Here is a 12,147-nt window from a genome sequence, read left to right as displayed (position 1 = left end):
GGGAAGCTATAATCTGACTTAAGTTTGGTTGCTGTGCTCAGAAGAATGTGAAGAACAGAAGCTGGGAAACCTGTTCGGAGGCTTTGACAGTAATCCCTGGGAAAGACAGCAGCTTGGACCAGGGTGGTGGCAGTGTTGGCCGTGAGGACCGATCTGAACAAAGCCAGTGGGATTTGCTGACAGATTGGGTATGGAGAAAGAAGAGAAGCGTAAGGTGGACTGCAGGTTTGAGGCTTTAAGCGAAGATAAGGATGTAATTGCTATTTCACGAGTGGGGGAGACTAGGAAGAATAGGATTTGCAGGAAGATTTCAGAAACTCAGTTTTGAGCATGTTACATTTTTCATACTTATCTGAATAGTTTAGGGATAAATATTTGTTATTCATCAGTTGTAGGTACTATGTAAAAACTATGAGATTTGGTGAGATCACCAGGAGCTGAGAATAGAGAAGAAAGGTGGCCCAAATACTGAGCCTTGGTGCATTATATTCTTGGGGTAGGAGACCAGCAGAAGAGACATCCAGCCAATGAGGTAGGATGAAAATGGCCAGCATGGTATCCTAGAGGTGAGTGAGGGAGTAGGGTAGAGTGCTCAGCTCTATCAGATGTTGCTGATCAGTCAGGGAAAATGAAGACTGAGAAGTGACCACTGGACTTAGAAATGGAAAGGTCATTGCTGGCCTTGACAAATGGGTTTTGGTGAAGTGATAGGGATGAAAGCCCAATTGCAGTGGGTTCAAAAAAAATCAGAGAAGGCGAGATGGAGAGAGGGAATAAAACTTTTCTAAAAGTGAAGGAGCTCAGAGAACAAGTGTAGTATATGGAAGGGAAGATGGGGTCAGGGAAGAGTTGTTTTTATAACGTGGGGTAAATCAGAGCCTAGTTGTATGCTAATAGGAATGTGTCAGTAAAAAGGGAAAAATAAATGACATGGGAGAGAGAGGGGAGAAGAGCTTAACCATGTGTTCTGTAGGCAAGGAGGGAAGAGACTCTGTGCAGATGGAGGACCTGGGTGTAGATGGGATGACGGGCACCTCATCTCTGGCAGCAGAAAGGAAGACAAGTATGTGGGCACAAAAACGATAGGTGGGCAGGTGGATGATGGCAAGAGTTCTCTCCTAATTATTTCTGTTTTGTCAACAAAAGAAGAAGCAAGGTCATTGTTGAGAAGGAGAAAGGGGGAGGCATTGAAGGTGTAAGGAGAGAGCAAAAACTAAAATAATAGTATCGAAATACAGTATTTAAGATCACTGAGTGGCATGAGAGGCCCACCTGAAGTGAGTGGTCATGATTTTAAAGTGAAACCACATGGTTGGTGTGTTGGTTGTGTGTCTCCAGCCACATTGATACGCAAGAGTCCAGGCACAAATTGAGTGAATTATATTTAATTCGGGTTGAGGTTATGTCACATGGGTATGTGGAAGAGAGAGGTGCAGGGGGTTTGAGGTATAAGGGAGAGAGCGTATACTGGTTGGTCATGGAACATGACTAAGTGTGGAGGAAGTAAACTGGGGAGGGAGGGACCGTGAAAAGGTGGCTGGATCATTGAATCGTAGGTCCTATTGGGGTTGAAAAATTGTTGGAATTGGGTGATAGGAGGAGTCAGTTTGAAAGATCAGAGATGGTGTTTGGAGAATAGAATGCTTGAAATTGAGGACATGAAGTTGCAGTATCGGTAATGACAGGTCTAGAGCAGGACTCGCCAACAGAAATAGGATAGAAGCCACACGTGGCACTTGAAGTTTTCTAGACACTTTAAAAGTAGAAGGTAAGAGGTGAGGTTAATTTTAATTTATCTAGCCCAGTATATCTAAAGATATTATTTCAGCAAGTAATCAATATAAAAATTATTGCTATTTCACTTTTTTATATTCAGTATAAAATAGAAGGTACCAAAAACATTATTTTTTTTTAATTTTATTGAGCCGCATCAAGTGCTCCATAAGCCACACGTGCCTGATGGCCACGATACAGCTTGGCACATGAGACCCTGGGAGTGAGAGGCTGAGGAAGGATGGAAGATGAGCTCACTTCGCCGGGGGGTGGGGGGGGGGTCATGCCCCCCACCCACCTGCATGGATGTAGAAACCATCAAGAATTACAGTGAGGACAATGTGGAGCACAGGAATTCGATGCCCACAATATTATATAAAGCTCTTAGGGTAGTTAAAAGTCTAGTGTATTTTTATCTTTAAATTTAGTTTGTACAATTAAAATTTCACTTTTCTGAGATGTGTTCTAGTTTTTAACAAAACCTAAATAATTTTGTGTGTGTGTCGGACACCTTAAATGCTACCACTTTGTTTTTCTCAGCAAAGATAGAAAACACACTTGTTGTTTGTCCTGTAGCTTTTACATTCTTTGTCCCAGCCTCTGTGTGAAGGCAGCCTCTAGAGCTTGGAGGTAAGAATTTCCTAGAGGAGAATGGAAGAGAATGGAAGGTCTGTGTATACAGATTCCCAGAATATTGTGTAATTAGGTTCTTCAGAACCCACTGGTTCAACTGGCAGGGAATAGTACTAACTGAAGGTGAACTAAAATCACTTGATGGACTAGAACTAAACAGAGAATTCCAACTTTTGAAGATATTTTGAAAGCAGCAGATTCTACCTCCTAAGTATCGCAGTGACTCATCCTTGTCCTCATCCTTTTAAAAGGGAGATAATATATATACAGTGATTACAGTGTCGTCTTTGGAATTGGAAAAGCCTGGGGTTTCCTTCCACCTCTGCATCACTAACTGTAAGCAGTGGGCCTCCCTGAGCCTCAGTTTCCCCCGTGAAGTACCTCACAGGATGGTTGTGAGGTGAAGCAGGTCTCTTGCTGGGTACAAAGTATCCAGAAAGCAATGTCTTAGTCTCTCTCAGTTCCTCCTCTAAGTTTTAACCAAAGATATGTTTCTGAAATGTACATTTGACCATGTGAGTCTCACGTGAAGAGCTCTGACTTCCCCCTCGTAGAGAAACTCTGTAGGATGAGTACTTAGGATCCAGTCACCGGCTCCTGTTCAGCCCTCAGCTCCTGCAGCTTACTGCCACCTCCCTGAAGTTGCATCCTGTGTGTCAGGTGAACAAGACTGTTTACCTGGGGTTTTGACTTGCTGATCCCTATGCCCTTTCGAAACCCAGTTCAAATGTCACCTCTGATAGCCCCCACCCCCGCCCCCCACCCAGAGGTTCCCTTCCCTGTGCCCCAGAGCAGTGGATACGTAGCACTGTGTGAGTACTGATCACATTATTCTGTCTGCTTCCCCCACTAGACTGTGAACACTGACATGGTTCATTCATACCCATCTCCAGCACCCAGCATGTTTTTTTATTAAAGAATTGTTACTATTGATTACCTACCACAGGCTTACTTTTTTTTTTTTTAAAGAACTTTTATTGAGATACAGGTAACAGACAAACTGCGTATATTTAGAGTGTACAGTTTGGTATCCCAATCTTCCAATTCATCCCCCCGCAACCCTCCCCGCTTTCCCCTCTTGGTGTCCATATGTTTGTTCTCTACATCTGTGTCTATTTCTGCCACAGGCTTACTCTTAAAAAACAAATATTTGGGGAATTCCCTGGCAGTCCAGTGGTTAGGACTCCATGCTCTTGTTGTCGAGGGCCCAGGTTCAACCCCTGATCCAGAAATCCTGCAGGCTTCGCGGTACGGCCAAAAAAAAAGTTTTTTTTTCAAAGGAACAAATATTTTATACTGTAAATGGGGGGGGGGATTATTTACATACAGTGTTTCCTTCGGCAGATGTGTGCAGGCCTGTGTGTCTGTGTGTGTGTCTCATATTCCTTATCCCCACTGCCATGCCCAGTCCCAACCTGAAAAGCACCTTCCCCTTGAAGAATCAGTTCGAGTCTCTCTAGGAGCCTCTCCTGACGCTTCATGTAGAATTAGGCAGGCTCCTTGTGTGTTTCCTCAGCACCTTCTACTGTAGTTCTTTGGTGGGGCTGAGGGCTGCTCCACTCAGTGATGAAGAGGCACTGCCCATGCCCATCTCCTGCAGGAGCCCTTTAGCCTGATGGCAGGGACCCTGTCCTTTCATGGCTGCATCCCTGGCCCCAGCTCATTGCTTATCTGATTGTAAAGGCTGACATTTTGGATAAAGGGGTTTATAAGTACTGATCTTGTTTTAAATAGTTGATACGCTAGTCAAGTAAATGAAGAGATCCCATTACTCTGTTTTTCTGTTTTTTAGGTCCTTGTCATGTCAATAGCTTTATTTATTTATTTATTTATTTTTTGTGGCCGTGCTGTGTGGCATGCTGGATTTTAAGTTTCCCCACCAGGGATCGAACCCGTGCCCCCTGCATTGGAGCGCAGAGTATTAACCACTGGACCTCCAGGGAAGTCCCTCAGTAGCTTTATAATCTTATAACCTTCCAGAAAGAAGGCTAAAGGTTGACTAAAGGAGAGGTGGTGGAAACACTTGTATTTATTTATTTTTAACCTCTTTGTTTTACTAGACTTAAGATGTATCTATTTTGCAAATTGTTTTACAGAAATATACCTGTTACCTGGAAAAAATTACATATTTTTTAAACCTTTTTTTAAAAAAAAACTTGAACTTTCAATTCTTTTTTCTTTTAGCTTGGGATGTGGTAATGTCAGCCAGACTTCTCAGATCCTTGGCCGAATCTCACTGTATTTTATTAAAAGCATGTCAGTGCCAAAGACTTGTTCATCGAACATTAAAAGCACTTAAGGAATTTGAGAACACAACATGCAGCGCCCTGACAAGAAGTCAGAACTTGAATTTTTTCTTTCCTGATACAGCAACTGGTGGTTTGAATAAGTCCCAGGTCCTGGAAATGAACCGGAAAATATCAAATACCAGTGTACTCTCTCCACTAAACACCCCATGCTGCCAGGATGAAAAAGCGCACCTTCCAACCAGGAACTCCCTTGGTACTGACAGGAAAGTGACTCACAAACCACATCTGTTGGGTTCTAAGTGGTTTGTAAAAATATTAAAGAGACATTCCTCATCTGTATCAACGGAAACACTTGTTTCTAAACAAGACATTCCGCAAATCAAGAGACCACTGAAAGCATCAAGGACCAGGCAGCCATCGAGGACCAATGTTCCAGTTTTGCCTGTGGATGAGGTAAAAACACATGTGGTGGTGGTGCCTCTGTTCCCTGATAATCACTCTGAACCCCTGGGTATCCCACCTCGGCCTTACTGGTGACGTAGGTGAGCCGGCCACCAGCTCAGCACTTCCTTCAAGATCTTCAAAGCCTAATAATAAAACCTGTCATCTCCAAAGGCAATCAGCATCTTAATTTTAAGAATTAGTGGTTCATGTAAAGACAAGGTACATATAAAATACGTATAAAATATAGTTTATGAAAGGATTAGTTAGTGGCCTAAGGAAATTTTGAAAAAGACTAGTATCAATATCAAATCCTCTCTAGGAATAGTGCTATGAAAAGCCCCCGTTTTTAAAAAAGCAATCAAACTGTTGAAATTCTGTGTTAAATTAAAAATATATTTTAATTAAGTACACAGGTAAGCATTTATTAGCCTGTGGTGATTGCATGGGAGGGGGTGGCGAAAGGACGTGGCAAGATAGAATCCAAAGCAGAGTGAAGTTTTTTGCCTTTTTATCCTTTGAAGTTTGAAGGGGGTGTTCTTATTCATTGTTAAGAGGCTTTGGGGAATTTCTCAACTCTAATATGCATTTCTCCGCTAAATGATAAATATTTAAGGTCAGGATCAAGCCCTTTGTTAGCCTGTGTATCTCATGATACTTAAAACTGTACCTTATACTTAACAAATGGGAAGGATAGAAGAGAAGTAAAGGCATCTTTTTTGTCTGTAGTTATCAACATTAAAAATAGGAATGTTGAATATTTAAAACTTGATGAGGCATTCTGATCTATCAGAAAACAGGTTAGACTCTCTTAAAATCTCTATTCTGAGAAGTAGGCCCTGAGAGGGTTTAACTTGGTTATGTTGAGAAGGTGTACAGGCCTTCACATCTCATCCTCAGATTGTGAACTTAAAGAGTTGGTTAATACTTTTATTTTGGATTCTCGCTTTGTGTACATTCTTGTTTGGTTTCCCTGAACCCATGCTATAAAGGATGGGCATTTGGATGCATTCTGCTCTCACTCCTGTCTTTCTAGCTCTTGAGTTTTTAATTGTGTTGTTTAGCTTTGTGATTGTCCAGGAAATTCAGTATTTAAGTGACTGAGACAAAATTAAGCGTAGAAACCTGAATTCATAGCAGATCCAAAAAAGAGGAGGATCAGGTGTGTTTTTTCTTTTGTTACATCTGGCAGCAGCCCAGAGCATAATCAGGTTTCTCATAGAGAGGCTGGGTAAGGTCAGAGATGTCACTTTTTTTTGTAGCTGTTGGTCGTAAACTATCTCAGAGGTATTGTTTCTTTGGGCTGTCCGTAGACTTGAAAGCAATTTTCCTGATTTCCATTTTTTATTTTTCTTCAGGATTTGTTTTTCTGCTTCCAGGAAAGGATTTGAAGTAGATTTTCAAAATGTAATAAGTTTTAAATGAGATAATAAAAGCATTACATTTAAAATAGAGCAAGCAGTTGACATGAGCAGAGAAATAAATATTATCAGGTACCTGTTATGAATAATCTAGTTGAACATTTAGTTCCGAGAAGCCTGATGATTAAAGAAAAGCAGGAATCCTCCTGGGTTGTACATTTCTTGTTGTCTAATGAGAAAAAAAAGAAAAACATAAGAATGTCTTACAAGAAATAACTTTTTCCATGACCGAATTTAAGGAGTCATTTATTTCCTGGGTCCTGACATAAGACATATTATGTAACATAATAGCTGTGACTTCAGTGGGAGTTTTGTGAAAACAGAAATAGTATTTTATTTCTCTGGAAGCACAGGAAAATAATAGAAAATCTTTTCTATTTCTGAAAGCATTTCTAAAGTGATCTGAGGGAGTATGATTTTGGAACATTATTTTCTAATGATCTTACAGGCGAACACAGTCTTGAGGTGTAGAGAGGTAATATTGTATATGCCTGGGGCTGAAACTGGCTTTTATCTGCCCTGAATAGAAGGCCCCTCCGTTTCCACGTGGGCATCATGGGGCTGGCGAGTCCCCTGTGGTGTTAGAACCCTTTCCTCCTCTCTGGACTGAATCAGGAAAGGACTCTACTTTGTACCAGAAAGAGGCACCCTCTGTCTTGTTCCTCACGAGTGCACCTGAGCTCACCCTCTTACCTCTGCCACATGGCGAGCACCTGGAATTGACGGGCAGAGGCTGCTCACCCTCTAGGTTGGAATCAGCTCTTCACCTGATCCCATTTGTAGAGATCATAACCTACTGAGATATTCAACCCACATCCCATTGGCTCATCACTTATCATGGCAGGGACAGTGCTGCTTGTTGGTCTGTGCTGTCTTTGAGGAGGACGATGCTGGAGGCCGAGGACCACTCTGAGCAGCGCGGAGGCTGGCAGGAGAGGGAGGGTGCTGCGATGCCCAGTAGTGGTTTTCAGGCTAACACCACAGTGTGTTGTAAAATTAACTAGTGGGTTGTTAATAGGTTTGGTTTTGGTTCGTTTGTTTAATGAAATAGAATAGAAAGTATCAATGCACTACTCATGGTAAAGGTAAATATTGTTCTGTGAAGCTTGTGTGTCAGTTATTGGTGTAGGTGTCTGTGTGTCTGTATGTACTGTGTATGTGAGTTTCTCACTATGGGTTGTAGTCAGAAAGCTTAAAGCTAAAGCTTTATTCTAGTAATGTAACATGTATCTGTGTTTTAGAACTCCCACCTATAATCTGTACATAACAGGAAAAGCATGCATTTTTTTCCCTTAGTAATATAGAAGCAACGTAATTGTAGTGCACTAATTTTTTTTTTTTAGTAAAAGAACGTGAATAAAAATAAACTTTCTCTTTTAAGAAAAGTATTCTGTCAGTGTGTGTGATGCTCTAAAACAAGAATCATATATAAATTTCTAGCCCCATCTGCTGGAATATGTTTTTTGTGGCCAGAAAAATGAAACATACTGAAACATGGTGGTTTTCTTGGCTTTGGTTTTGTTTTGTTTTGGTTTGGGTTTTGTTTTTTTTCCCAACATTTTAAAATAGAAAGGCCTAAATTTAAGTCTTAAATCCAATAACTGTTTTAGGTTGGTTTGGCACATTTATTTAAGAACAAGTTGTTGATCCCCACCCTAGAACCTGAAATTTGCCATGTATGTATACTTAATGCTCAAAAAATAATGGTTCATTATGAAAATATAGAAAAAGATGTCTGAAAATGAAAGCTTCTTGCAGAGTAACAACATCTGTAAGTAACAGAGGAAAAAAATTCAAAGATGACATACCCTATTTCCCTTTACCAGATGGGTTTAAATTACAATCTTGAAGTTGAAAAGCAAAGGAAATAAAGTCCAAAAAAGATATGTCTAACAAGTCAAATTGGAAAACCTTGTGAATCATTTATTCATAGAAGATTCATGACTTAAACAGAGACTCAGATCCCAGATGTTTAAGAAGGATACAGAAAGTAGAGTGGCAAGCCTTGTAAGTTATGTAACATAGGCTAAGCTGTATAAGCTGTGAGACATTGGCTAGAACTTTGAGCCAAACTAAGTAGGAGATGGTGAGAGAAGCAAAGGTGACAATCTTCAGAAAATCTGCAAAGATCCTTGAAATGACTAAGTAAAAACATATTGTCTTTAAAAATTTATAACCTGACTCTTTGGAGCGCAGTATATATTTTCTCATGGAAGAGGTGATTGAATGCTTTGACCTGTTACATTTTTGAGAAGATACAATGGTATACGTTTTTTTTAGCACAGATGGGGCCTGATCAGTAAGAAAGATGATGGTGAAGCTGGCGAGAGACAGTAGGGAGTGGAAGGGACTGCGTCAGCTGTAGAACCAGGCCCCCTCCTCGACCCTGATCGATTACTGCCAGATCTTCCACTGGAACAAAAGATGGCGGAAATTTGGGTTTTGTGTCAAATGGCAGTTTATTATTGATGTATAGTCACGGGAAGACCCACCACTGGACTAGCGGTTGGCGTTCACCTTATCTCCCATCTTCTCCTTCGTGCCTCCTGCTCTTCCCACTCCACCCTAAGTGAAGCACGTCAGCTGTAGCAGTCCCAGAAGTAACTTTGGCATCCAACCTAATGCACTGGGATTTTGCTTAGCAAACTTCAGTAAATTTGTCAGGTTTTGTAGGGTGGAGCCTGCCTGCCATGGCCTGACCTAATGCCTCTTACCAGGATTCCTTTCTTGCAGCCAACTTAATTTCACATCCTGCCAGCTCTTTTTAACTCCCTGGAGCCTTAAAAGAATAGCTAGTACTGACAGTTCTAAATCCCCAGCACATAACTGGCTCCTGTGCTCCAGTAACCAGCTTTAGTTACTTTGGCCGTATGGGTCTGTATGTTTTTGTTTTTGTAAATCAGCGTGTTCTTACCTTCATAATGAATGTGGGAATCCTCTTATCAGATATCTGCAACAGGAGGGCCCTGCATCTGTTTAGCTCACATTCAATGACAGTTTCAGCTTGTCTGACTTTTCATTTTTTTTCTAATTGAATTAAAATCAATTAGAAAATTGTTTTGCTTATGAGTGGATATTTTACAAATTTTAAGTTTTTCAGGTCCTCCTTTTATTCCTCTGCTACTTTTTAAACCACACATTAGAACTGTATAACAGATGGAAGAAAAGGCAAAGCCAAGTTAGGTCATTTCTTGAGACGGAGCCAGGAGTTAGGTAACAAAAGTGGGAGGAAGGAAGGAATTTATGTACTACTTTTCTTGAATTTCATACTAGGAATGTAAGAGAAAGGGAACGAATTTAGGAGCCAAGATGAGTAAATCCTAGGAATAAATTTTGATTTTAGTGACTCATAAACCTCTTTTGACCAACAGTGGGCCAAAGCACCATATGTATCAAAAGACAGTAGCGGGGAAAAAAAAGCAGGGCTGGGGGGAACAAACAAAAAAGACAGTAGAATCACTAATGTTCTGATTAGTAGACACTAAAATGTAAAATTATGAACAAATGAAAATTCAGATGTAAATTACTTAATAAACTTTTTAACCTCCCATAAATTTTGATGGTTTAAACATATCTGTATGTGCAGTAATAGTAACTATAATCTAACAAATGTTGAACATTTGTGCTAGTCATGGTTCTGAGCAGTTGACATTCATCAGCTTGTTTAAACTTCACAGCTTTCACAGCAACCCTGTCAGGTTGGCATTATTGTTATCATGATTTTTTTAATGAATCTAATTCTGTGCCTGAACTCTTAACACCTCTCCCCATAGCTTTTATAAAGTTATTTATTTATTTATTTATTGGCTGGTTGGGTCTTCGTTGCTGCACACGGGCTTTCTCTAGTTGTGGTGAGCAGGGTCTCCTCTTCTCTGTGGTGCTCAGAGTCCTCATTGCCATGGCTTCTCTTGTTGTGGAGCACGGGCTCTAGGCGCATGGGCTTCAGTAGTTGTGGCTCACAGGCTCTAAAGCACAGGCTCAGTAGTTGTGGTGCACAGGCTTAGTTGCTCCGCAGAATGTGGGATCTTCCTGGAGCAGGGATCGAACCCGTGTCCCCTGCATTAGCAGGCAGATTCTTAACCACTGTGCCACTTAGGAAGACCCTGCCCATAGCTTTTAAACTTTATTAACCATATCCCATAGTGAGAAATTTATTTTACATTATATGTAGTGACCCAGTATACCTACATAGACATATATGTGACAGAAAATGTCATAAAATAAAATTTACCCTTACTGTGAATTATGTACTATTTTATTGTTTCATTTATTTTTTTAAAGCTGGTTTGGGTCAACTAAATCGATAACCAGGACTCACTAATGGCTTGTGACCTACAGGTGGACAGAAGCACTGCGTGCTGTGTCATATGCTTACCATGTGCACTGTAGAGACACACACAACGTAAATGTGTACATGTGCACGCAGGCGAGACTCCTAGTGCAGAAGCCAAACACGCACCAAACCTGGACACAGTCTCAGGTTCACAGAACTTTTAACCAGAGTAAAATTAACGAGAGTAAAAATTCTATACTTCAACTTTGTAGATTCAGAGTAATCTCTGCCTATACAAGGCTGGTGACAGATTATTAAATGACCTCAAATAATAATGCTGCTGTGAAAAAGAGCCACGGAAACTCAAGGTCGGACATACTTTAAACAGCGTTATCATCAAGGCGCCTGTACAATGCCTTCATCCTCTCTCTCTCTTTTGTTCACGCTGTGCTTGCAGCACAGCCGGTAGGGGTGGCTCCCTGTTCAGATAGCCCATTCCATCTCCGTGACTAGCAGGAGAAAGTTCTTGCACAGATTGAGCGGACATCTGCCTGCCTGCCTGTACCTGCTTTCTCCACATCCTTCTCACATCCCTTGTCTGAACCTTCGAGGTGTTTGAAGAAAACTCTCCGGTGCTAGCTGTACAGCATGGAGTCCTCCCTGTAAGGGGACAACCATCATGGGCACCTCTTGGTAACCCCTGTCATGCTCCTCTCGCTGACGCAGGACCTGATGCGCTGCACTGCATTCGCAACTGCAGATGGATACCATCTTGGCAGTCTCTCTCAAGATCTGGCCTCCCACGGATATGTTGAAGTAACGAGCTTGCCTAGAGGTACATCTTCTTGAACCTGGGGCCAAGTATGTTAAAATGTGTTAGACAATACTTTTCCTATGAGAACTCTCTTAAATATGCATTCGCTTATGTTTCCTTTTCTATTTAAAGGATTGTATCGTGAAAGTGGTGCTGAACCTCTTTTTACAAATGACATACAAATATAGGAAGTTTAAAACGTTTACTGAGAACTTAGTTTGCAGATTAAAATCAATATGGTTTATTCAGCTTTATTTGTAAGATCACTCTTACTTGCCATGATCAAAGGCCATGACACTTCATTTCTGTTACATTAAAAAGTCAATTTAGTATTATAGAAGAACCAAAAAATTGATAGGAATATTGGGGAGAACTTTTAAAGAAAAATTTACCAGTACAGTCCAACACTCCAAAACTAACAAAATTAAAAGTAAGCACAATGAATAGTAAAAAGAGAGAATTTAAAATAAACTTAACTGAGGATTTTAGGATCGTGTAAGGAGGGCTTCTTGAGAAAATAGCCTGCTTTACATTAAAAAATAA

The 12,147-nt window shown here is 40.7% G+C and overlaps 1 protein-coding gene across 4 annotated transcripts in view; it reads left to right on the top strand.

Annotated features, from left to right (window-relative positions):
* The window catches only part of RMND1 (required for meiotic nuclear division 1 homolog), a 37,868-nt gene that overhangs the window by 1,653 nt on the left and 24,068 nt on the right, over positions 1-12,147 (top strand). The window contains exons 2-3 of one of the 4 annotated variants that reach the window (XM_057739363.1): positions 4,591-5,108; positions 11,517-11,625. The exons of 1 other annotated variant lie outside the window; for it this stretch is intronic. In XM_057739363.1, coding sequence (XP_057595346.1) covers positions 4,605-5,108; positions 11,517-11,625 — 613 coding nt within the window. In that variant the 5' untranslated portion in view covers positions 4,591-4,604. 2 more of the 4 variants (XM_057739364.1, XM_057739365.1) reach the window with 2 other exon arrangements.

Source organism: Hippopotamus amphibius, chromosome 6, assembly GCF_030028045.1.
Source record: "Hippopotamus amphibius kiboko isolate mHipAmp2 chromosome 6, mHipAmp2.hap2, whole genome shotgun sequence".
In the NCBI taxonomy this organism is placed as follows: Eukaryota; Metazoa; Chordata; class Mammalia; order Artiodactyla; family Hippopotamidae; genus Hippopotamus; species Hippopotamus amphibius.
Note: the sequence above shows the minus strand (reverse complement) of the source record. Positions and strands in the feature narration are given on the sequence as shown.